The sequence below is a fragment of the Erythrolamprus reginae genome, chromosome 3 (assembly GCF_031021105.1).
Source record: "Erythrolamprus reginae isolate rEryReg1 chromosome 3, rEryReg1.hap1, whole genome shotgun sequence".
In the NCBI taxonomy this organism is placed as follows: Eukaryota; Metazoa; Chordata; class Lepidosauria; order Squamata; family Dipsadidae; genus Erythrolamprus; species Erythrolamprus reginae.
In genome coordinates, this window is record NC_091952.1 from 17,073,779 (window position 1) to 17,100,941 (window position 27,163).

Consider the following 27,163-nt stretch of genomic DNA (forward strand, 5'->3'; position numbering starts at 1 on the left):
GGCTATAGCTTTGGGGTATCGCATTTGTATGACAAGACACTACAGATTACAGTGATCCCCCGGGTATTGCGATCCCGATCATTGCGAAACGGCTATATGGCGATTTGTCAACCCGGAAGTAAAAACACCATCTGCGCATGCGCGCCCTGTTTTCTATGGGCACGCATGCGTAGATGGCGCCGGGCGATCAGCTGCTGGGCGGCTTCCCTGGGTCTTCCCCCTCTTGCTGGCGGGAGGGCGAGCGGCGGGCATCAGCGAGGAGTTTCCCCACCGCCCACGCAAACTCCTCGCTGCCGCTCGCCCGCCCTTCGCCCGCCCACGCCGTTCGCTCGCGCCGCTTCCCAGCTGAGTCCTGAAGCGAATTCGCTTCAGGACTCAGCTGGGAAGCGGCGCGAGCGAGCGGCGCGAGCGAACGGCTTGTCCGCCGCCTGCCTGCCCGCGCGCCCGCCGCTCGCCCGCCCTTCGCCCGCCCACGCCGTTCGCTTCAGGACTCAGCTGGGAAGCGGCGCGAGCGAACGGCGTGGGCGGGCGAAGGGCGGGTGAGCGGCAGTGAGGAGTTTGCGTGGGCGGTGGGGAAACCCCAATCTTCGGCTCCTCGCTGCTGCGGCGGAAGTAAAAACACCATCTGCGCATGCGCAGATGGTGTTTTTACTTCCGCAGCGCTACTTCGCAAAAAACCGATCATTGCGAGGGGTCCTGGAACGGAACCCTCGCAATGATCGGGGGATCACTGTATACCAAATGGAGAATAGGCATTTCCTGGGTTTTTTTCCAGTTAGTAATGATTCCTCTTTCTCCACACGAAGAAGTCATACAAATGGCAAGCTTGGCCCCATAGTAGCAGTAACTTAGAAGTGTTAGCTAGCTTTTGCTTTTCACCTGTGTTTTACCCACATCCAGCACATTGTTTCCATTCTGATTAGGAGAGTGGGGCAACAGCTCTCTATAACAGCACCAATTTTTCATGTGACCTCTGAGGAAAGTTATGGTAATTTCTGCTCTTACAGAAAGTCTTTACTTAACAACCTTAATTGGGATTACCAATCTATTGCTAAGTGCCCTGGTTAGTAAGTGGAAAATCACATGAACGTGATGGGCATATGACGTCAATTCCTATATCATGAATTGTTAAACAGGACTTGATGTGACCATGATTTGCAGTTTGACTTCCAAATTATCTATTTGACTGTAGAAATTACAACTTTAGCAACAGAGTGATTAATGCCTGGAATTTACTGCCTGACTCTGTGGTTTCTAAACCCCCACTACCTGAATCTGTGGTCACCTAACCCCCAAACTTTTATCCTTAGACTATCCACTGTTGACCTCACCCAATTCCTAAGAGGTTAGTAAAGGGCAGTGCACCAGTGTGCCTACTGTCCTTGTCCTAATATTCCCTCTTATCAGTTCCCATCTGATGGATATAAACAATGTTATATCTATGTATATTACCAATACGTACTTGAATGAATGAATGAATGAATGAATGAATGAATGAATGAATGAAGTTATTTTGACTTGTTTATGTAGTGTATATTGGAGATGGTGACCCTTTGAGACCTGTACGCAATGAAATTTCATTTTAATGTATACTGATTAGTGTACATTCAAAGTGACAGTAAAGTTATTCTAAGTCTAAAGGTACTTTAAGTCTATAGGATGCTGCAATAGATGTATATCCCAAGGTGCTTTTCTAAGGTAATTAGCCTTTCCTGGTTTTTGTTTGTTTGTTTTTAAAGAAAAACAACAACATTTAGCTTATCATCCAAGAAGCTTTTTCAGTTCTTCAGATATTTCTTGGATGAGAAGCTAAATGTTTTCAAAGAAAAAAACCCAAGAAATTCCAATTGCCTTTTGGAAAACACTGGGACAACCATGACCTGATTGAGAATCTCCATTGACAATGGATTAAATGAGACTATTGGTACATGAGGATTACCCGTATTCACTTCACTTCACTTTACTTTATTACGTTCAGAGAGCTTTTATTTCTATGGAAATGTTCTTAATTTTGTGAGGGTTCTCCAGTGGTTTAAACTGAATCTATAACCAAGAAAATCATATTTTTTTATCCCTAGGTATAATTCTACCTTCTGCATGCTCAGCAGTTTATTTCTTTACCTTCTTGGCTTTGTGCACCTGGTGGTCCTGGAATTGTCCAATCAGCCCAGTTCTCTTCAATAGTTTGTGTGTTTTTCTTGCAATATTTTCCATGGGACACATCACTGTGCTTTACTTGTACCAACTGCCATACTTCCAAGACCTTATTCCTTCAGAAGTTATTTATGTCAGGTAAAAACAAATCTCATAGATGAGAAAACATAAAGATGAAAACACAGTCGCCTGTGGTTATTTTAATTACATTTGATTATTGTAGTCATTTTGGGTATTATTTTTGGTAGAAGATAATAATACCTTGTATTCACCATATAAGTCCTGGTTGTAGTTTGTCACTGGCAAAAAATATTTGAGTTGAAGAAGTACAGAGCACATAGGATATAAAATAATTCTGAATTTTTTTTTATTTATCTTATCATTATTTCTGTTTATTTTTAGATGTAGTAAAATTAAAATGAGAATAAAAATAAAGCCAGGTGCTTTGTGATCCTTATCCTAGGAAAAGCTACCAGTTTTCAGTGCTTCCTATGCATTTAAATTATTTGCAGAATCATTCTAAGTATCGTAATAGTTAAGATAATAGTTTTGCTCATTCACATTTATGTACTTGTAAATTTATGTAAATTATTATTTGAAGTGGTTCTACTCAGAGGAAAATATTATACATATTTTACTGAATTACGAAACAGAACAGATGTTACAAACTTGCTTGCACTCTTCAGATGTGTTCAAAATTATGAAGTTTTGTTATACTTGACAGTGAATTTTTGAAAATCTACCAGATGCCTCCAAAAGCAGAAGCCTGGAATAGACTGAGGCAGTAGAATTTGCAAATTCAGGGAAGCATCCTATTTAAAATTGTGTTTTATTTGAGGTTGATGAATACATGTATTCCTGAGAGCAGGAATCTAATCTGAAGAATGATTAGCTAGGCAGCTGTAGTAATTATAATAGAAAGTTGTTTAGTTCTATAATTATAACAGAAAATACAATAGAATGTTAAAGTTTGAAGATGGCTCTGAAAATAGTATTTGGCAACCATTATGGGTATGGGTATAGAGGAGGAAATGAGAAAGAAATTCAAGATTGTCCTTTGGAAGAGGGGGAGGGAGAGATAATCTGCCAGGTTTTCAGGATTAAAGCTATTCTTCTCAAGCGGTCCAAATCAGGAAAAGTCTATTGGAACTCTTTTTTTAATTACAAGATATAATAAGAGAAATTTTGCACCCTGACAATGTTTCCTTTACATTCCCGCTTTTATTTGAGAATAAAAGCTAAGCAATTTTGAGTTTCTTCTTACTCCCTCTTCCCCGTTCAAACAAACTCTTGTTTATGCAACTCCTTTTGGATCACTTGTTCAAGGACATTTAACATTGTTATAACCTACCAGGAAGAAAGTCCAAGGCCTTGTGTTCTATTTTTGTATGCCTGGGAAGAAAGATAAAACAATTTCAGACAGATTAACAATCTCTGAGAAAAAGACCATATAGAACGATGAGCAAAGAAGACATGGAAAAAATCCTTAATCCCCTATCAACATGATACATGTGATCAGATTGTTAGGATTAAATTAGGTGTTGAGGAATTTGTTCCCTTGGACCCACTCCTCCAACATGTATGAATCTGAGTTTTTTATTCAGTTTTATTTTAAATCTTTGCAAAAATAAACTGGAGCATCAAAAAGAAAAGAAGATAATATATTGCATAGTTCTGAAGAACATTTTGTGATTTTTCTCCTTTCACTAGAGGTGGCACTGTCCAGAACTGTAATCCTTTAATCCGTGCATTTTGAATATAATAAAGCCAATATGTTTTAATCATTTTGGAAGTAAACAAGCCATATAGTTTGGTTTATATGAAATGGTAGTAAAAAATTCTGTGTTATGACATGGTTGTACAATTCATTGACCTATTAAGAAAGCTGAATTGCTACTGCTACTATTATATGTTATATATTATATGTTAGTGGAGTCTGTGGAGAGGGACAGCATACAAATCTAATAAATTATTATTATTAAATTATTATTATTATTAATATATTGTGATACTATTTTATTTATTTATTTGTTATATGCTATATATGATCATATTTTTTGGAATATAAGATGCACTGGTGTATAAGACGCACCAGTGCGACTTATATAAGATTTACATAAGATTTCAAAGAGAAAAAAAGTTTTTGTTCACCCTGGCCCCAGGAGCACTCTGCAAGCCTTCCAAACCCTCTGTGCACCTCGTTTTTCACAAAATGGCCCATTTTTCACCCATTTTTTTTTGCAAAAATTGGGTGGGCAGAGGGTTACAGAGAGCTCCTGGGGGACTGGGGGAAGACAAAAATGCCCCTGTTTTTGAAAAAGCACCCCCTTTTTGCGTGGTTTTTTTTTTTGCACAAATGGGAGGGATTGCCTTCCCCCAGCCCCCAGGAACATGCTGCAAGTCTCCCAAACCCTCTGCCCACCCTATTTTTCTCAAAAATTGACTCATTTTTCACAACATGTTACGATTTGTTATATTTTGCTGTGAGCCGCCCCGAGTCCGTGGAGAGGGGCAGCATACAAATCTAAATAATAAATAAATAAATAAACAAACAAACAAACAAACATTTCTATCCTCTTTTGGGGAGGGAAAGGTGCATTTTACACTCTGAAAAATACAGTATATGTTAGTGAATATATTGTGACACTATTCTTTTTCATTTTTATATATAAAAAAATCTCTGCAGATTTTCTTCTACTGTCTTTTTCTCTAGGGTCTTGGGCATAGTACCACTTATTAAGACAAACATTACAGCCCCCTGGAAACTACACATTCATCCTCACCTAAACTGGCCAGTGGCTTTGAATCCTTTTTTCCTTCTTGCCCTGTATTATTTATTGGTCAGAATGTTGCAGCAGTGGGCATTGCCAGCTAAGGTATGGTATATATTAAAATTGAGTATGAATAAGCGAGATGTTAGATATTTCCTCTCAGGGACAGAGAATGATCTAATTTGGCTTATATTCTCTTTGCATTTAACTGATCCTTCTGTTTTTATAATTTTCCTTTTCAATAGTATTAAACCCTCCATTACTATGTACCATTTAAGAAAAAGTCCAGCTAGCCACTGTGTATGTGTGTATGCTTGTATTTCATGAGATTTTGATGAGACTCTTTAAATATGGTAGTTTTTAATTTACTTTATTGTCATTGTATCTTGTACAATGAAATAGGGTTAACTGTTAATGTCTCTGCTGAACTAATTTGAAAGAGATGTAAGTTCATCTTATAAATACTATGGGGTTGTTCTAAGGAATGTATCAGTAGTGGGTTGCTGCCGATTCAGACCAGTTTGCCCATATGGTACTGGAAATATTTCTCTGCTCGCTAAGCCTGTAGTGATGGATAGATGGCCATGCCCCTGAATTGGTCCTCCACCTTGAAAGCAGATGGCAAAGAACCTTCTTTGCATGCACAGAGGCTTCTGTGCATGCACAGAGGGTCATTTCTGTGTTGTGATGGAGGTGTGTGCATGCACAAATCTAGCACACATGTGCAAAACTTGCACTTCTGACATGATGCAAACTGGTAGGGGAGGCAAGTAGAACCCACCTGGAATGTATTATTATTGGAACCTTGTCAACATTTCAGATTTTTCTGGGTTGATCTCAAGATAGGATGAACTATCATGAGCTTTGCCTCAAAAATTAAGAATCTGAGTCTTATCAGACAATTCTTTAAAATGATACCAGCTTCAACAGACCCTGTTACTTCTATTAATCGAATCCCACATGGTCATTAGATAAGGACCCACCCCAATCCAACACACACACCCTTCAGCTTCTTGCGCATGCACAGTGAACCATTTTACAAATCTGATAGAAGAAGCTGACTTTGCCCTCCCTCCCCCTTTCCCCATTGCCTGAGTAGCGACGGTGTTTATGTTCCTTTAAGGGATTACTTCACCTGCTATAAAATGGTTATAGGTCCACATTTAAACATATGGCTCAGTTTGGGTATAAATCATGGACATAAAAATAGCATTGTTTATTGTTTTCCATCATGGCTTTCCTCCATTTCAATCAATGTATCATTTAGGGACCCAAAGAAGAAGTTATTCGATTTCATTCTGAAGACTATGTAGAAATTAAGATGCATTCTACGCTTCAGGTGAGCATAGATACCAATGGCAAAATAAAATGCTACCAACATTAAAATTTCTGGAGTGATCATAATTTTTGTCAATGAAATCACTTAACAATAATCCAGGATATTCAGGCAAATTATTTCTTGATAAAAGGACTATTTTGGAATAGTGTGAAAGATAATTGGAAAAAAAAGTACTACGTGTCCCTTTATTCCTGCCTTCCAAAGATAAACCTTCAGGTATGCATAAGAAAAAAAATATGACACAGTACTGTTAAAAATGTTTATTGAAAACTGAACAATAAAAATTGAAAAAAGAAAAAAATACAATATGAAGTGAAGACTGACAAAATTAAAAAGGGTCTATTGGATTTTGATTTGTTATTAGTATTTGTTATGGTATTGGGAATAGGGTTTGTATGGATGGTTTGCTATTTGTTTCCAGTTTATCTTCCCAAAATAGCCCATTACTATAGCATGCCTGTATCATAGATTAGGCATAAGAGGCACACTGTTAAGATTGCTATGAAACTTTTGGGACCTAACAAAAGTGGGGGAGATCAAAATTAATAGTGCATTTGAACAAAAGAAAAGGTGTAGCAATGTTTTTACCTTAAGTATGCTACCTCTGTAAACTCTCCCTATTTGTGTAAAATAAAAACACTTCTATTGTTTGTCTAGGTGGTTTCTCTTACAAGTGAAATTCCACAGGAATGCTTCCTTTTGCAATATCAGAATCATAGCAATTGCAGTATGGATGGCTATATAAATCGAGGACACAGTATTTCTCTATCAGGTATACTGTATATAGCATATTGTATATTGCATGCTGAGGTCAACAATGGATAGTCTAAGAATAAGGTTTGGGGGGGGGGGGTGTTAGGTGATGATACTACTATATCAGAAAATGTGGACATTTACCACATATTTTTATTCATGTTTATGCTCTGCAGGAGTGTTGGACCATAACTTTAATCAAACTCAGCATGTCATGTTTCATCAAATCACCCATAGTGATCAATATAGGTAATTTTTAAGGGAGATTTATAAGAGAATGAGTAAGAGTGCAAGTCGGTTGATTTTACCTTTCAAATACTTACTCCTAAGACTCCTTTTAAGTACTGTATTAGTTTATCCAGTTTTAATGTAACAATGGTTTGCTGGAAATAGAAAACAGAACTGGAGGAATGAGTATGTAAAGCACAGGAGTGGGTTCTAACTTACCTTGCTGCCAATTTGTTTCCTCCCTGGCCACATGACTGTGCTGTGTGGCCATGCCTCATGTGCATGTGCATGCGCAATGCCGAAAAATTTCAAAAGAACCCCCCCCCCCCAAGTTGAAAACAAGATGGCAACGCATGCACAGTGCCTGAACTGGGTTTTAGGGACATTTCACCAAATAAAGTAAATTGAAAATGGAGTTCAAGAAACCTGGACATTACTTGCAATTTGTCAATTTTTCAAATTTAATATTTTTTGCAGAGCACACAATATATTCTGAAACTTCCGCAGAAGTTAATGAAAAAAGTAACATGGAAAAAAAATCTAGTACATCCTTAGCATTGGCACAATTTATTACAAATCAGAGCTATGTCATTGCATTGATTACTATGATGGTAAGAACTTCCTTTTGTGATCTTTTAATAATAATGTAATAATTTATTAGACTTGTATGCCTCTCCGAAGACTGCTTTAAAAAACATAATTGCTATGTATTCATTCATAGGTTTGGAGTATCACCTATAACAGCTGGCTAACTTTTGTTCTGCTAATTTGGTCCTGTATAATTTGGATGGTACATGACCGTCATCTTTATGCCTTGTGCAGTTTACCCTTTCTTGTCACCTATGGAAATGTACTGGTGATTCTTAATTTTATTGTGGGACTGAATCTTTCACAAGAGGAATTATTTCCAGGAGTTGCAACTTCGTTACTCATTGACTTGGATTTGAAACCTTATTCTCTTCCCTGTGTCCATCTGGGAGCCAAGGTAAGCATAACCTTGCTACTTTGATCTAGTGGTTGAAGCTTGAGGCTAGAAGCTGGGAGATTGTGGATTACAATCCTGCCTTAGGCATGAAAAACAATTGGGTGATCTTGTAAGTGAAAGCTAGTAACTTTCACTCAGCCCAGCATACCATATTTTTGGAGTATAAGTCTCACCTTAGTTTTTTTGGGAGGAAAATAGGAGAGAGAATCTGCCTACCAGGTATTTATTTGGCTAGTGTCCTTAGTCTGGTCAGCTTCAGCACATTATTTTATCCCCTGGTTAGGGCATAAAAAAACCTTATTTGGAGAGAGTAACAATGTTCTGCTGGGCTCTATGGTATGAGTCTCCCGAAAATTCAAGGGTACAAATTTCAGACACACACACACACTTGAAAGTTCAAAAACAATGTTCTTTATCACAAAAATTCAAAAGAAACAAAGCACCCTTTTTGTATTGCAAAGAACACTCCTCCCAAAACAACCTGGTAGTCTGTACAATCCCCTTAATCAGTCCTTAAGTACTTAGCTAGCAGCTGTGAAGAAATGTCACAGCCCTCCTTCTTCCACAAAGTGAAACACACACACTTTGCTCTGCTTTGGTTTCAAAGTCATGAAAAATCAACAAACAAAGTCCGGGAAACAGCAAGGCACAGTCCTGAAGAACAACAATCAGATAATCTTCCACAACGGCCCAAGCCAGCACGCTGCTATTTATATCAGCAGCTCTAATTACTGGAGCCCCACCCAAACACAGGTGGCCTCTCTTATCTCCTGTAATATTTCCTCAATTGGTCTCTTCTATGCATAAGTCTGCGCCTGCGTGGGTCTAACACTTCCTGATCCGAATCAACTGAAGATAATGGAGATTGGCTTCCTGGGCTGTGTGCCAAGCCCCACCCACCTTCTTCTTCGTCCGAGGAAACTGCACTACCTGACTCTGTTGGCAATAAAATAGGCCTATGACATGTTGATGTTTCCCCTGCATCCACCTCCACATTCCTTGGGGCAGGAGCTGGGGCAGAGCCAACCACAACAAACAATGAAACAGCCAGCAAACTGGGAAGACCGTTAGCACCACCCTTAGGGCTGGAAATAAATTTATTTGGAGCAAGTAGACCAATGTGAAAAAAGCCTGCAAAGATTTAGAGCTGGAAAGACATTCTTCAGAGAGAGTAACAATGAAAGAGCCAGCAAGCTGGTAAGAGCTGGGAAGACTGTTAGCACCTTGTTAGGGCTAGAAAGGAACTTACTTGGAACAAGTAGAGCAATGAAAAAAATGCCTGCAGAGGCTTAGAGTTGGAAAGACATTATTTGGAGAGAATAACAATGAAAGAGCCAACAAGCTGGCTGAGAAGACCATTAGCACCTCGTTAGGGCTGGGGAAAAAAGCTTTTAAAAAAGCTACATTCAGAGTATAAGACACACCCAAATTTTCAGCCTCTTTTAGGGAGGAAAAAGGTGCCTCTTATATTTCAAAAATACAGTAGCTCACAGGTTATTGCTATGGGGAAAATAGGAGAATGAAGGACTATTATATATTTTCACCACCTTGAGTTGTTTATAAAAAATAATAAAGACAGGATATAAGCAAAAAAAAAGCAATAAATAGTTACTGCCCTTGTGATCAATAGGAGTTTTAAGGTGTTGAAAAGACAATAAAATTGAAGCCACGCTTCCAGCACTGGCTAGTTCTCATATACATATCCCTCATTAAAATACCTATGTGGTTACTTTGCAGATTTTATATCAGTTAACTTTCTGGTTATTGTTGAAGCAATATGTGATGCAAAGACAGAAGCAAAAAGAGGAGGAATTTCTCAAAGAAGTGATAATACATCAAACTGGTAAGAACATTTAATATGAGGTAAAGTTACCCTGATCCTTTCCCCCCTCCCTCTTTAAAATGGATTTTAAAAGCCTTCATCCAGTCCAGGAATGGTGGTAGAAAAACTAATTTAGGAAATAGTCCTAAATTACTGTATACAGACAGATTGTATCTAATGGTTGGAGGGGCGGCAACTACTTAATTGTAGGAGCAGTTTGAGAGTAGAATTTATTTAGGGGTGGGTGGGGTGTAAGATGTGTTCAGGTTGAATCTGGGTAGCCATGAATCATGGACTTTTTTATCTGAATTTTTTTGGGTAACTCTAGAGAAATGTTTGTCAACATTGACAACTTGCTGGCTGTAGAATTCTGAGAGTTCCTCCACTCACCTTAAAGAGCTGGTGTGGCACAGTGGTTAGAGCGCAGCACTGCAGGCTACTTCAGCTAACTTCTAGCTATAGTTCAGAAGTTCAGATCTCACCACTGGCTCAAGGTTGATTCAGTCTTCCATCCTTCCAAGGTGGGTAAAATGAAGACCCAGATTGTTGGTGGCAATATGCTGATTCTGTAAACCTCTTAGAAAGAGCTGTAAAAAGCACTATGAAGTGTTATATAGGTCTAAAGGCTATTAAAGTTGCCAATGTTGAGAAACGCTGTGCTAAAACTTATAAACTATGTTTTTTTCTATTGGCTTTGGTCTTGCTTCATCACATCTCATGGCAGGTAGTGTACTTCAGTCTCTACTGCAACTTGACTGCAACTTCATTATGTCAGGAAAGAAATACAGGCAACGCTATTAGTGAACTTAATCCTAAACTTTCTACTCTATTTCACAGCCTTCATTAAAAAAAGATTGATTTCCCTGTTTAAAAATCAGTTAGTTGAGCACCAGACTCTGCCCTACACACCTGCTCCCAATTTCTGAGTTCAAGAAATCCATTATTCTCCCCACCGTCTCCTAGCTCTGAAAACATGTGTGTGTGTGCGTGCCCATGGATACATGCTAGGAACCCTCAGGGCTAGTGGTGGTTGTGTTTGAGTCTCATTTTTTCTACTCTTCTATTGGTGAGGGAGAGGGAACATAAGTTGACTCATGTGGTTTGGAACCACTAGGCATGGGGATGATTGATGCTGTATGCAAACTTGGAGTGAAAACTGTATAGTCTGACAATACATGATTCTATTAGAATGAATGACGAGAATATGCATCGTTGGGGAGGAGATGGATGCTACATACATTATGCTTTGTATACAGTGATCTCTCGGTTAGCGCGGGGGTTACGTTCCAAGACCTCCCGCGCTAACCGATTTCCGCGTTATACTGGATGCGGAAGTAAAAACCACCATCTGCGCATGTGCGCCATTTTTTTCATGGCCGCACATGCGCAGATGGTGGAGTTTGCGTGTGGGCGGCGGGGAAGACCAAGGGAAAGTTCCTTCAGCCGCCCAACAGCTGATCTGCTCCGCAGCGCGGAAGCAGCGAGGAGCCGAAGATGGGGTAAAGGCAAAGGGGAAACCCCATCTTCGGCTCCTCGCTGCTGCCGTGCTGCGGAGCGGATCAGGTGTTGGGCGGCTGAAGGAACCTTTCCTTGGTCTTCCCGCCGCCCAGGCAAAGGGGAATCCCCAAGATCGCTTGCCGCTTGCCGCTTTGCAGCTTGGAGCCTTGCTTCGCCTCCTTTGCTGCAATAGGCAAGCGGCAAGCGATCTTGAGAAAGAGAGAGAAAGGAGGGCGACTTGCCAGTCTACGCCCCCCTGGATGAACAGCCTCGCATGACCCCAGCGCCGGGCTCCGCTGTTGCCTCCGCCCCCATTCGGCTCTGCAGCTGAGAGGCCTTCCCGGCAGAGCCCTCCCCAACAGCTCCCGCCGCCAGCGCAAAAAAGAAAAGAAAAAAAAATCCCCAAAAGAGGCAGGCACAAAGCGGGGGCACAAGGGGAGCTGCCCGGCAGAGGTTGCTTTTTTTCTTCTCGTGGGCAAGTGGAGGGGGGGAGAGAGAAGGGAGGAAGAGAGTGTGAGAGAGGAAGAAAGAGAGAGAGAAATGATAGAAAAAAGGGGAGAAAAAAGAGAAATGAGAAAATGATTGAAGCATAGTGACAGGAAAGAAAGAGAAAGAGACAGAGAAGTGACTCTTGGTGATGACGTATGACGTCATCGGGTGGGAAAAACCGTGGTATAGCAAAAAAACCGTGGAGTATTTTTTAATTAATATTTTTTGAAAAACCGCGTTGCAGCGTTTCGCGCTAATCGAGACCGTGCTAATCGAGGGATCACTGTACATAGAAATGTTTAAGGCAGCATAGGCATTAGATGTAGAATATTTCATTCTTAAGAAAGAAAGGGGGACATATATGCATATATACAATGGAGGTGAAGGGAAAGCTGGTAAGCCCTACATGGCATTGGACCAGATTACTTATGGGACCGCCTTCTGCCGCATAAATCTCAGTTTCCAGTTAGGTTCCACAGAGTTGGCCTTCTCCAGGTCCCATCAACCAGACAATGTCATTTGGCGGGGCCTAGGGGAAGAACCTTCTCTGTAGGGGCCCTGGCCCTCTGGAATCAGCTCCCCCCAGAGATTCGTACTGCCCCCATCCTCCTCGCCTTCCGCAAGAGTCTTACTTTTGTCACCAGAGCTTGGGCAATTAGATCTTGCTCCCCTGACCAATAAATGTGATGCATGGTGTGATTGGAATGTCTGATTGAGGTCAAAATTATTTTTGTTATTCTGGGAGCCAGGAACCCGCAGGGCTAGTGGTGGTTTTTAGCTGTAGTTTTTTTAATGTATTAGATTTATTTTGTACGCTTTGTTTTTATATTTATTATGTAAAATATTATATATATTATATTTATTCTGTGAGCCGACCCAAGTTTTCGGAGAAGGGCATCATACAAATCTAATTAATAATAATAATAATAATAATAATAATATCTGCTTATTCCAAGCTCAGTCTCATCTAGAGCTGTTCAGTAGGAAATCCTGTGGAATCCAATGAGAATTGCTGCTAAATAAGTATACTCTGGATTATAATATTGTACCATTAATAGTTAGTCAAATGCAATAACATTTATTCTAAATGCATTTATTCTAAAAAATAATTCTGATCCATTAAATATTGACGATGCTCTGATTGAATGTTCACTCCTTTTGCAGAAATGGACACACCACAAAATCTGTTTGTGGAAATACTCGGTTCTATATTTAAGAGGATCCTAGTAAAATACTGGATTTACTTCTGTTCCATCATGTTCTTTATTGTCAGTTTTAATGGCAAAGTGGTCCTGTATAAAATTCTTTATATTATCCTTTTTCTGTTCTGTGTGGCTTTATATCAGGTAAGCAGATCTGGAATCTGAGACTTCTGCTTGATTCTTAACTTCTGAAGGGAAAAAAAGCACTGCCAAATCAAATCTCTTTGTTAGCAGTTCTTTTGATGCTTTATCTTTGAAATTTGAATCTTTTTCTATTTCTACATTAATTTGCAATTTGTGTAGAAATTTGCAGAAAAATACATTTCCATCTATTTGTATATTTTTCCCAAAGCCTTATAACTATAATCTTATGTCACATTCCAGATGCCATTGTGTTTGCAAAAGTGCCTTAGAAATTAGTTCATTCCTTGGCTTCAGAAATGCATGCATCTGATAGATTCACATTAAATTACAATTTTAAAAATCCTATTACTTATAACCTAGTCATGTTATTTTAATTCACATATGGGAGAAACTGTCTATGCCTCTAAAAGCAGCTATGATTACTGAGAGTTTCCTTTAAAAATTTTCTAAGGGTTGCACAAGAAATTGAAATTTCTCAAAAAAGAAAATAATTGTAGACACACAACATTTATCTATAGACCAGGGGTGAAATTCAGCAGGTTCTGACAGTTTCTGAAAAACCAGTAGCAGAAATTTTGAGTAGTTCAGAGGACTGACAAATACCACCACTGGCTGGTCCCAGAGTGGGGTAGGAATGGATATCTTATAATACCCTTCCCCAAGGAGTGGAGACAGAATGTGGATTTTGCAGTATCCTTCCCCTGCCATGCCCACCAAGCCACATCCACCAAGCCATGCCAATATAACCGGTAGGGAAAAATTTTGAATTTCATCCCTGCTATAGGCACATTTTAATAGCAATGTAAAGAAAAATGCACTTTAAAAACTCTGCAGCTCAGTTTGATTTGTTGTGACTTTATCTATTATAAGCCTTCCAGTAGGTTATTTGATTATAATCAATACTAAGGCTACAAAATTAAATTTGTTGGTTCTAGATTCATTATGAAGGATGGCGAAGAGTCCTGAAGGGATTTTGGCTGATAAGTGTCTCCTATTCGATGATAGTCCTCATTGCTTTATATATGTACCAGTTTGAAATGGTTTCTGCATTTTTTCTAAAAACTTTGGAAATATCAGAAGAAAGGTAAGAACTTTAATTTAAGATTTTATCTTGCTATTGTATCTTAAGATTTCTCCCCCCCCCCCCCCAAAAAAAAGTTGTATAGAAGCAAATAAAGAATTTGTTGCTGGTATTAAAATATAGATGCCAATACTAGATGAAGTCAACTACATCTCTCAAATATAATTCAACTGTGAGAACTTCATGGCGCACACATATACGTTTAAGTTTATTGGATTTATATGCCGCCCCTCTCCGAAGACTCCGATGTTAATGCAAGTTGTTTTGTTTAATAAGCACTTAAGTGATAATTCAAATGGCCCTGAATGAAGGTGACTTACACTGAGTCCTCAAAGTTCCAGTAATTGAAATGTACTTGCATCACATGAGTGTGAAACAGGTGTTTAATAACCAGCCTGCAATTATTTTCCACACAGCAATAAGCCTATGAGGGGAGATGAGTTGCAAGAGAAAGAATGACTGACCCAAGATAACTTAACCAGCTTTTGTGCCTAAGGCAGAACCAGAGCTCATAGTCTTCTGGTTTCTAGTTTAGCATCTTAACCACCACACCAAACTGGATTTCATAGATATATGCACATATGGTGGGCTCTGTTAGGTTATAGAAACCTAACGTGGCTATGGGAAATTTTAGCTTCAGACCTAAGATGTTTTTTGCTGTTATTTAGTGAGGTAATTCAAAGAGCTAAAAATAAAATAACCGCTTAAATCATGATTCTTACAGCAAGGCTGGCCATATCACAATATTGTAAAAACCCAGATGCTCCATTACTAGACATCTGCTATGAAAAAGTATGGGAAAATGCTGTTAATGGAAAAACTGACATTTAGAAGATGGGAAGTGTTGGAATGTATCAAAAATTACTTTTGTAACTTTGTAAGGAAAAGTACTGTAATCCTTTTGGCAAAGTATATTGGACCAGTTTCCTCTTTTTTGTTTACCTCAGTATATACAAAAGTTGTTATTGGAATGTTGGCTTGTTTTTTAGATTTTGTAAAGATATCTGTTGCTTTTAAAATCAATAAGGTTGAAAAATGCCTCTAGTTCCTTGGAATTTCTTAATGGAGGACTAACCAGGCTCATCACTACTTAGCTTCTTTGCCCAGAGAAAGGTATCAGAAGGAATTTAACTTTCTGTAATAGGAAACATTATACATCCAGCCAGCTAAACCAGTCTTGATGCCTTTTCATAATAGGGTTAAATAGTCAAGTCATTTGGACTAGTTGTTAGGTTCAACCCATCAACCCATCAACTCATTTAGAATATTATTTAGAGAAATAACTTTCCACATTCACCCTATTTGCCTGTTAAGTACAGAGCTGTAGACAGGAATATTTAAAAATGAACTAGATTGAGGCCTAATTGAGGCCTGATGAGTAGTCAATGTGGCCACAGGTGTGCAGGTTTACACTCCTATCATGATGAAATGTGTTCACCTGAGGAAAGGAGTAAAGAATGCCCCTTTTCTCCAAATAACTTTTCCCTAAATAAGAAAAAGGGCTTGTACTGTAGTATCTATATAAAAGCTACATTATATCATATTATTACATATAAATCCTGTCAAAGTTTTTCCCTGCAAAGGCCTATGACCTTTTAAATTAATAATTGTACATATATTGACTTATGTTAAAGTACCTGTAATGTGAAAGAATTCTTCCTCCTTTTCTTCAGCTGACTCTGCATATATTTTTTGTCTTTTCATTTGGCAGATTAAAAGATTTGGGCCTTGAGCAGTTCAGCACAAAGGAACTTTTTACAAAGATTATATTACCTTGTGCCTTTCTTCTGGTTTGTATCATTCAACTGCATTACTTCCATAAAGATTTCCTGAATATCACAGATCTGACCAATATTTCTGTGAATCCATCTTCTTCATCTGGCAGGTATTATGTACAGGCTAATGTATTTAATGCATGCTCTATAATAGAAAAGACATTGATGGATGGATGTGTGTGTGTGTGAGAGAGGGGGGGGGATATATATGTTTTAAGTACATATGAATATGAATGTATGAATGTATGTATACACACATCTTCCCTTTTGAATGGCTTATGGAGCTAGTAACTATTCTAAAAACCTTGAAACATTAAAAATCATCCATAACTTTGCTACTATGATACTGGCTTTCAATAATTGGAATTGAATAGGTGCTGAGATTTATGTTCTGTTTCTCCCCAGTGATAAGCAAATGGAAATTCTTGTGTGTCTTCTGGCTAATAAGTGAGTTGACTTTAACTTTAAAAACTTTCTGTTGCAAATGACATTTTCTAGAAAAAATGTACAATTGCATGTAACATGTTTTTATGTTCCATATGCAACTTCTCGTAAACTATTATGAAGTGTTCAGTAAGACAGTGTAAAACATGGTTAATAAATAAATAAATAAGAAAATAAATGTTCCCAGGTAGATCTGAGTTTGTGATATTAAGTCTTGTTTGGATTGTCTGTTATTTATGTCTCCAACTCCCATAGGCAGGCTTCTACTTTAGTCATGCTAACAGATACTAGCTATGGAAATATTTTTTAAAAAAAATTCCACAAGGCTTTGCACACATATATATGAAGAGTCAGCCTAAAGCAGCCTTTGAGGCAGCTGTGTAAGAGTGCAAAAAGATGCAGCTATTTTAATGCTTTGAAGAGATGCTTTATACATGAACTCCTTTGTGCTGTGAAACACTTTTGTTGAAGGAGTGGCACACTCCTGCCAGTTATTGATCAAGTAGGAAGCTAGCCAAAGTTAAGAGATTATTAACTTGCTTTCTAGTGTTAAACCATAAGTACCTTTAAAACCCAGATAAAATGAAATATTGCTAAAGGTATGAAATCATAGTCAGCAATTATTGCTCATGGAAATGTCCTGTTCCAAGAATGGATGCATTTGTGAATATTGTTTGGGTGCTGAGCATTGCAATTATAAATAGATTTCCTTGCAGTAAATTAGCTTGAATTCAAACACCCTTATTTCTAAGTATGTATGTAAATACTTGCACTATAAGATCCTGCTAACGGAATTGTGGATCCTTAAAAAGTCACTGATGTACTTAACTGACATTTCCAGTTAGATGTTTCTGGTAGCAATTGGGAAAGACTTTGTCTAGAATCCAAATTTGGGAAATTTCTGAATTGGCAATGTCACTTGTTGTTTTTTTATCTTTTCAGAGTTAAAGAAATACTCCAAAAACTGCAAAGTAGGTGAGACTGAAATGCACAGAATATTTAATATTTGACTCTGCTTAACCTATGTAGTTCAGGCGGGCAGATTTTATTAGAAAAAAGATACTTAAACTTTAAACCATTCAATATTATAAAAGTAGCACCGTCAATTGCATTTGAAAATACAAATTAATCAGTGCAATACCTGTAGCAAGAGTAACATTATTAAGACTGATCAGGAAGCACATGGGTCATTTCAATTTAGGCCAACTAAGTTTTTGGTTGGTCTTTAATACTGTCCTATAGAGAATTAATTTATAAAGTTGATAAGCAACCTGACTCCCAGAAACCCAGGGTATTTTAACAGTTTTTACAAATATTTTAAAATAGACAAAAATATAAGCAATTGCAAGAAAAAAAAGGAACAAGAAAAAGGAAAAGAATTCATAGAGGGTGAGTGAAAAGCCATGTGTTCAAGACCTTTCTAAATACCAGAAGAGTCCAGGCCATTTGAATCTAAAAGGGAACCATTTTACAGAGGAATGAGGTTACAACAGAGATGTCCAATGTCCTGAAAATTGCATTATTTAAATCTGCAAAACCTGGAGCATGCCAGCTCTGCCAGATTGGACTAGCTGGGCAGATATAATGGGAGACGGGTGGTTTCTGGAGCATACTGGCCCTATAAAATGAAGAGATTTATAGGTAGTGACAAGCATGCCTATCACTGTTTATGTTTTATTTATTTATTCATTCATTCATTCATTCATTCATTCATTCATTCACTCATTCAATTTTTATGCCGCCCTTCTCCTTAGACTCAGGGCGGCTTACAACACTTTAGCAATAGTGATGGGCGAACTGAACCCACACAATTCGAGTTCGTACCAAATTTTGCAGTGTTCGGTATGCCGAACACGAACCTGAAATTTTTCCAAAGTTCGGGCAAAATTCGGGGTCGTGTTCGGCGTTTGGAGCTTTGACGTCACCGGCAGGTTGCTAAGAACGCCAAGGTGATCTCTTCCTGGATTCCATGGAATCCAGGAAGTGATCACCTTGGTGTCCTTAGCAACCTGCCGGTGACGTCAAAGCTCCGCCCCCGGAATCTCTTCATGGGAGGGATTCCCTGTTCGGGTTCGAGTTTGGGTCCGGTTCGGGTTCGGCCGAATTTTGCGTAAAATTTGGCCGAACTTGCCGAACCCGAACACCGTTGGGTTCGCCCATCACTAGTTAGCAATAGCACTTTTTAACAGAGCCAGCATATTTACCCCACAATCCGGGCCCTCATTTTACCCACCTTGGAAGGATGGAAGGCTGAGTCAACCTTGAGCCTGTGATGAGATCTGAACCGCTGACCTACAGATCTACAGTCAGCTTCAGTGGCCTGCAGTACAGCACTCTACCTGCTGCACCCCCCTGGCTCATGTTGGTGCTGGTGCTGCAGCAACATTCTGAACTACTGGTAGTTGAAGATTTTGGATGGTTTATAAGGGCAGTGCCATGTAGAATGCAAGTCTAACATTCCTTTTATTTTGATTTTCCTAAAATATTCGTAGAAAACACCATAATTTATTGTCTCCCTCGTTATTTGTAACACTTCACTAGATTGACCTAAGATGTACCTTGTTTCATTAGCAATGCAATGGCTAGACTGGTTAGCTATTCTAATGTATTTTAAGCAGGTTGGCTCCTGAGAAATTACAACAGTCTTTTCCAGATGGACTGGACAAATCTGAGAATACTACAGAAAATGGTAAGGCGTAAAAGTGAACTTTTCTATTCAAAATATAGAAAGTAGTGGTTTGCTTTATTCTAATAAATTTGGCATTCATTTTGTAAATATAATGTTTCCCAATCCCAGTAAGAACAACATGGCAATGGGGTTTGCTATTTTTAGGTTTTGAGGCACAAAATTCATCAGGGGGATGAACCTCCCCACTGATGAAATTCTGGCAGATATAGATCACATCGTCACAATTTGAATCAAGGTTTCTAAAACATGGCAACTTTAAGGTGTGTGGATTTTAATTCTCAGAATTCCCTAACAAGCAAAGGTTGAATGCATTCATATGCAAATTCAACCCAGTTTAATAGTCATACTTCTATTCAAATAATTGCAAATTTTTCAAAAAGAATTACTAGTATTTTCACCAAACTAATATTTTTTGGTGGTCACAGCAGTAGTTCTAACATATTTCTCTCTGCCATGTTATTTGTTTATCCCTTCATTAAGAAACTTTTAAAGCACAAACCTTTGGGAAAATCCCAGGTCCTTTTTTATTCTGCTTATTTATTTATTTTCAATCAATTAATTTTCTTTTTAGTGGTAAAGAGGAATAAATGGGCAGAAGAGGTGGATAATTTGGCACCTTGTCTTCTGAAGATCATAGCAATAGCTCAGGACATGCAGGTGTTTGCATGGAGATTTCTGGAGCTGCACATCCTTAAGATTGTGTCCACTTGCACTATCTGGATTACACTTCAAGAGGTTAGTAAATAACTCTCATCTGGGAAATAGTCTAAAGGAAAAACCAGGAATTAGGGCAGGAATTCAGTCAAGAAAGCAGAAAAAAATAAATCTGGATTTAAATATTGAAGAAAAGAACACTCCCTTTTTTCATGAAGTTGATTTGTTAATATTTAACACAGAATTTTATTATTAATAAATTAATAATTCAGAATGTTATTTAGGTATGTCATGGGTTCTTCAAATTACAAAGGCTCTAAAGTTTAGTTGTGATTATAAATATAGTATATTTCTTCATCAACATCTTGATCTTTATATTGTGTATTGTGCCTAGTTACAGATGCATGAAAAATCAAACTACTAATACTATGGCTAAGTTTGAGGGTAAACTTTCCAACCTGGATTACATCATCTGCTTTGATCAAGACTGAAGCACAAGACCTAAAACACAAGACTGAAAACAATTTTTTTTCAAATAATATTCCTGTTGCTCTTTACTTTCTTTGCTTGTCTCCAATTTTCTGTAGGTGTGTTTGATGAACTATGTTTTCTTTATTGTGTGGACATTTGCTATTCCTTATTCCAAATTTCGTCCCTATGCCTCAAGAATCTGTGCATTTTGGTCTTGTGTGATGGTCATCTGTAAAATGTTATATCAGCTGAAATTTATCAAGCCCTGGAATTATTCCTCAAACTGCACTCAGGTCAGTGTGCTAATGGGCTGAGGATCCAAATTCCTCAACCATTTCTTATACTTCCTTGAAGGTGTCCAGGCTCCCTTAATCAGATACGGAATGTTTTGCACATTCCTGATAATTAATTTAATCTTCTACAACAAAATAACCTCAAGGTATTTAGGAATTGCAACCCCCAAATTTCCAAGTGGTATGACTTATAGATAGTGGGGATTAGAGGTGGGGAGATTTGAAGAACATAAGTAAATGAGAGTGTATTTTTCTGAAATAAAATGTCCACCTTTTTTTCCCTTTGAGGGCTTTTTGCCTGTTCTTTTTCTTTAAAAATGAAAACAAGAAGTACAGTTGTATACTGTAGAGTTGTTTGGCCAATGAGACAGGATATAAATAAAACATGAAGTAATATAATTTTGAAAACAGAAGTGTTTGGCTAACAGTATGCCATGTAAATTGAATTAATGAAGAATAAATGAGTGAATAAGGTGTCCATCTCTTCAGGAACTGTATTTAAATATGACTTATCATTCTATCAATTTTGATGAGTTTTTGGAGAAATCATCTTTGTACATGGCGCCAATTGACCCAGCATTCTGGATTGGAGGACTGATGAAGTACAGTGACAATATTCTTATTTCTCTAAAGGTAGGATATTGTGGTAAGCCAGTGGTAAGCCAGAAAATATTACAATATTGCTTATAAGACAGAGACTGTGAGATTAGTTCTTCCAATGCATTAGTTCTTCTATGCACCAAGACAAATTTCTTCTCTTCTCTTCTCTTCTATTTTCTCTTCTCTTCTATATTCTATTCTATTCTATTTAGAAATTGGTGTTTATCTAATAATATCAGATAAATTTTGTAATATTTTAAAATTAGGAACAAGACTGATTCAAGACATTTTGCTATTTAAAACTGTTAGATGATCTGTTAGATGTTCAGATGCAGAGCTAAAACATACTTTAGCACTAGTATTTGATTTCCATTCATACTCATTAAGGAGGATCATGGGAAAGATAGTTCTGTTTTCCATCAAAAGAGAATGATTCGTGAATAATGGCCATCATAAACATGTATATACCAGTAGTTGTCTCAGTAGAGTGAGCTATCGAAGAGGAAAAACATAGATACTTCTGGGGAACTGAACATTCTTATGAAGGATGTATTTTCCTATATTTCTTAGAACCATCTTACCATCCTGATTCTAATGGCTTTAGAAGCAACAGTGTATCGCCACCAATATTTTTACTGGACTCAGAACCAACTATTACCACCTGTCACAGGTAGCCTTTTTAATAATATTGCCCGGGAGAACTTGGATGAAGGGCTACTCAGCTGCATCAAATACTTTCTCAACTATAGTTTTTACAAATTTGGACTGGAGGTGAGAAAATGTTGGTAAGAAAGGACCATAACTTCTTGATATTGGGGAATGAGACAGGCAGCTTAGAAGACAAAAGATATTTGGTTTCAAATAGGAAATAATCTGACACTAGAGAGCCAAGTGCTGTGGCAAGGTGAAGCTTTCTGACTGGTTCACATTATGGACTACCTCACTTTAAAGTTTTGGGAATTCAAAGATAAATCCATCTGTCTTTCCTACAAACATGTAGATAAGAGAAAGATATACTTTCTGTCCAATGTTTTCAAATGTTTTAAGACTGATAGCCACAATTCTTCAACCATATTAGATTTCAAAAAAAATCTCCTCTGAGCATGTTAATTGAGGAATCTGGACGTTGTAGTCATAACAGACCTCAAAATTACTGGATTGGAAAATACTGGATTCATTATATTGGATTACTATACAGATGGTGCGAGGACCTGGATTGTGGGGGCAATATGCTGGCTGTTAAAAAGTGCTATTGCTAATATATTGTATGCCGCCCTGAGTCTAAGGAGAAGGATGGCATAAAAACAACAACAAATCAATCAATCAATCAATCAATAAATAAATAAATAAATAAATAAATAAATATCAAAGCTGCAGTTTCCTCTGCTTGTATATAATTATATACATTTAATGAAGTATTGTGGGTTTCTTTGTCTATAAAAGGCAAAACACAAATTAATAGCCATAAATGTCCATAGTGAACCATTGGTTTGCTGAACAATCATTGATTTGCGTAACAACCATCACAAGAAACATTGAGACATACCAGGTATATAATCATCGCAATATATTATCATAATGGGCAGCTAAGTATTATCTGCAGATTCAGTTCTTGAGCTCAGTGTTGAGTCCCTTCAGCCTGGAGTCATTGTGATATTAGCTCAGGTGCCTCTTCTCTTTTTCAGATATGCTTTGTCCTGGCAGTTAATCTGATTGGGCAACGCATGGACCTCTACGCACTTATCCATGCAGGTTGGCTGACTTACCTGTTGAGCTACCGTCAGAGGAAAGCAATAGCCCACGTCTGGCCCAAATACTGTTTCTTCCTTGCCAGCATTGTGGCCTTTCAGTATTTGCTTTGTATTGGTCTCCCACCTGCTTTGTGCCAAGGTGAATGCAACACTGTGTAGGGAAGTAGAGATATGTCATATGGAGGGTAATAGCAATAATTGAGAGTGGACTGGCTTTGCCATTGGTTTTCAGCAGCTCCCTTTGCATCAAACTTGTCTGGATAGCAAATTTGTAAATTAGTTTAAGAGGTTTTGTGTAACGCAGTTGATCTTTTTGATGGCAGATTATCCATGGAGAAGTTCCCACTTGTTGTTCCCTTCAAATCTGATAAAGTGGCTTTATCTGCCTGATTTTGCTGAAAAACCCAACACTAATTTTCTCTTGTGTAAGTATAATTTGGAAAGGGTAATATCTGCTTAATGAGGAAATGTAATTTATTTTTAGACCATATTTTATTTTAACTTATTTTACCTGTGTCTTGCAGGTAATAGCAATAATGACATGACATACCTAAGGTCTTCCCAGAATTGCTTGATGAGATGGATGGCAATAGAAAATTAATAAATAAATTACAGCTATACAGATTGCAGTTGAGGAAAATATGGACAAAATGGGCAATGTTATCTAGCTCAGTATTATCTATATATAGAATAGGCAGTAGAGTGTGCAGCAGATCAGAAAAATTACGATATCGAGAATCCAAGAAATATGGATATCTCCATTCAAAGTATTTGTAGAGCACTAAATGTCTATTACTGACTTATATGCCCACAATTCTTTAAGATTTCAGACATGGGATATTTCTTGTCCAGTCTATATGAAGATCCTATTTTCCAGTAAGCAGGGTCCTTTAACTTTAGGTGGCAAGAAATAGGAAAAGGTATTTAATAATGAGTTACCCTACAAATATCACTGTATACTGAATTCCATGCAGAACATTTATCTTCTAGCTTTTTAGTGCATCCGTTTGTTTATATCTTCTGAGCTAGCGAATCTTTTAAAATGAATTTTGCTTCTTCTGGATAACATGTACAAGTCAAGCAGCTGATAGCAAGGGAAACAGCAGAACTGCCTCTAAGGTTCATTGTTGCAGTTTGCTGCATTGCTTTTAGTGTTGTGGAACATGGCCCTTTCTGTAATTGATAACAAGATGACATTTTAATATGACTGTATTTATACACATAGATGGTAAAAGGTGCCTTGGAGAAACATGTTATAGTAAAAAGGTGAAGTTGAAATCATCTTCCAGATGTCTTAAAAAATCTCTTTCCTTCCTTATGGCAGATGATTTTCTTCTGCTGCTTTTTGCTTCCTTCCAATGGCATGTTTTTGAAGATGAGGATCAGCCTGTAGTCAGGCTGCAAGCTGGAGATAACTCAGAGATTAATCAAGATTTGGGCCCAGTAGGTCTCAGTCAATTCAGTCCGGTACCAAACTTTATCCATTGCAGGTGAGAGATAAAGGAAAACATGTTTATGTTTGGTTTTTTTCCAAGAAGCAGACCAACTTTACAATATACTGTCCTCTAGATATGTAGGATTAAAGATCTCATAATTCCTATCTGGTACAACTATTGAAATTTGGGACTGCTTCTTAATATAATGTGGAATGTTTTCATGTACTGATAGCAGCTGTGATTTCCAAATTCTTCACCCCCAATGTACTAGCTCAAGGTATATGGTGGCACCATCTCACATCCTGGATATAAATGGTTTCAACTCCTACCCTCAAAACAATGCTATAGAGCACTACAAACTAAGACAGCTAGACACAAGAACAGTTTTTTACCGAATGCTAATAAATAATTCCCTCATCACTGTCAAACTGTTCACTAAGCCTGCATTACTATTACTATTAGTCTTCTCATCGTTCCTATCACCCATCTCCTCCTACTTATGACTGTAACTTGTTGCTTGTATCCTTATAATTTATATTAATATTGATTGCTCCTGATTACTTATTTGTACCCTATGACAATAATTAAGTGTCTTGACAAATGTATTTTTCTTTTATGTACACTGAGAGCATATGCACCAAAGACAAATTCCTTGTGTGTCCAATCACACTTGGCCAATTAAGAATTCTGTTCTGTTTTGTTCCGTTCTACTCCATTCCATTCCAAATTTTCATTTTTAGAATAATTTGGAAGAAGTGGCAGCATTGGTGGCTCCTAAATTTTGAGACCTTATGTCAATGTCTACATTGACTCTACCCAAAAGGCCATAGTTATAAATAAAATGGCTTTATATGGTGGGTGAATTCAATCAGCACATTCTCCATTGCATCTGGAAGGAGAGTCCAATATGGGTTATTCTCAATCCTATTGGTCGAGACTGAGTTTAAAATTAACATAATATTAGGCACCGCCCCTTGCCTGCCCCCAGTGGGCTCAGTTTTAAAAGCTCAGTCCGAGCAACGAGACGTATGAGTTTAGCTAGTGAATAAAAGAAATGATTTTAATGTGTGTAATTTAATTTTAATTGATCTAACCTGTTTTCTTCTTGTTTTTTACTGTTTTTCAGGTACAGCAGAAGATCAGGAGGGGTTTCTGCCCTCCGTGGGCACACCCCCATCAAATTTCCCCCACGGGACCTCTTCCCTCAGAGGGTACCGTCTCCAGAAGGGGGCCAGCCTGGGGTCACTGGCCTCCGCGGCCAAACCCGGCTGTGAGCCAAAGGTGGGGGGGTCCGCCCCCCCACTGGGAGGCTTGGGGACTTGGAAGTTCCCGAAGACGGATTCCCTTCGAGGCGGCAGCGAAGTCTGCATTTTCCCCCCCTCATCTGTGCGGCGGCTACGAGCCGCGAGGGAGCCGCCGCGTAAGCCTCCCATTTGATCGGCGGCTGCTTGCAAGCCGCTGGAGAACCGCGCCGCAGCCGCGCGCAAGGGAGAGAGAGCCGCGCGAAAGGGAAAGTGCATCCCATATGGTCGGCGGCCGGCTGCGAGCCGCTGACAGCCGTCACAGCCGCTTGGCTCTGAGGGGAAGCCTCCCATATGTTTGGCGGTCAGCCGAGCTGAGGGCGAATTAAAAGGGGAAAGTTGTCAGGTGGATTACGAAACCGCCGGAATCACCACCACCGGCATTCCCCAAATAAGCAGCGGCCGCCTCTCAATAAAGAGGCTTACATGTTGGCTGCTAGTGGTAGCCGTTATACCCGCGCCCGCCATTTTGGCGGTTGGCGGGAAGCGCTTTCCCTCCCCCCTATTGCTTATTGGCATAAGGAAAGGGCGCGAAGGGGAGCGGAAGGGCGGGGCAACGCAAACGCTGCTCTTGACAGCCATGGGAGCTATTTTGTGCGTTGCTGGAGACGGTAGTCATTGATTCTCTCCTTTCTTGTTTGCAAAATCGTTCTCAACTGTGAGTAGAATGGAAGCAAATGTCAGTGGAGAGCAGGCGGCCCCTTCTACCCACTCTGTCAAGCCCAAAGATAAGGGAAATACAAAAGCCAAGTCATCACAAGGCTCGTCTTCCTCAGCCCTCAAGGAGGCCGAGAGGCGAATTCAAGCCCTAGAGCAGAAGTTAGAGGTTGTCATTTATGTGGTCCCTTCACCCCATTCAGGAGCTGGTCTAGACCGTCCTGCTGGGCCTGTAGCTCTTGAGATTCCTGGGGAGACAAGAGCTGAGAAAGTTTGGTCTCCTGAACATATGCTACCCTTGTTACATACTCCCAGAAGTAGGCCAGGCTCAGCAGCCCAAGAGAGATCAGTGTGGGGAAGTTCCCCCCAACCCAAGGCTGCTCCAACTGCTACCTTCACCCCAACAGCCGCGGGATTCAGGGCTCAGTCAGATATGTGGCGTGATATGCCACCAGCCCTTCAGGAGTTGATGACTAATGTCTACACCCAGGGCATAGCAGTTGGAGCACAACAAGGGCCTCAACAGCCAAGACAAGTCACAAGCCGGGATCTCTGGTCTGCACCGCCCCTTTCAGGTTTGGGATCTGTGAATGAAGAGCCAGTGTTAATGGAGGATAGTGACAAAGA

At 38.9% G+C, this 27,163-nt stretch overlaps 1 protein-coding gene across 1 annotated transcript in view; it reads left to right on the forward strand.

Moving 5' to 3' along the window:
* LOC139165588 (piezo-type mechanosensitive ion channel component 2-like) overlaps positions 1-27,163 on the forward strand; it is a 70,376-nt gene that overhangs the window by 5,353 nt on the left and 37,860 nt on the right. Inside the window, exons 5-23 of the mRNA XM_070748790.1 lie at positions 2,079-2,292; positions 4,868-5,030; positions 6,193-6,264; positions 6,922-7,036; positions 7,723-7,856; positions 7,967-8,230; positions 9,968-10,073; positions 13,203-13,384; positions 14,320-14,468; positions 16,177-16,350; positions 16,646-16,687; positions 19,303-19,373; positions 19,945-20,108; positions 20,615-20,791; positions 21,281-21,424; positions 21,962-22,162; positions 23,077-23,281; positions 23,466-23,567; positions 24,467-24,632. Of these exons, the coding sequence (XP_070604891.1) occupies positions 2,079-2,292; positions 4,868-5,030; positions 6,193-6,264; positions 6,922-7,036; positions 7,723-7,856; positions 7,967-8,230; positions 9,968-10,073; positions 13,203-13,384; positions 14,320-14,468; positions 16,177-16,350; positions 16,646-16,687; positions 19,303-19,373; positions 19,945-20,108; positions 20,615-20,791; positions 21,281-21,424; positions 21,962-22,162; positions 23,077-23,281; positions 23,466-23,567; positions 24,467-24,632 (2,845 nt within the window). The remainder of the gene's footprint in view (positions 1-2,078; positions 2,293-4,867; positions 5,031-6,192; positions 6,265-6,921; positions 7,037-7,722; positions 7,857-7,966; positions 8,231-9,967; positions 10,074-13,202; positions 13,385-14,319; positions 14,469-16,176; positions 16,351-16,645; positions 16,688-19,302; positions 19,374-19,944; positions 20,109-20,614; positions 20,792-21,280; positions 21,425-21,961; positions 22,163-23,076; positions 23,282-23,465; positions 23,568-24,466; positions 24,633-27,163) is intronic.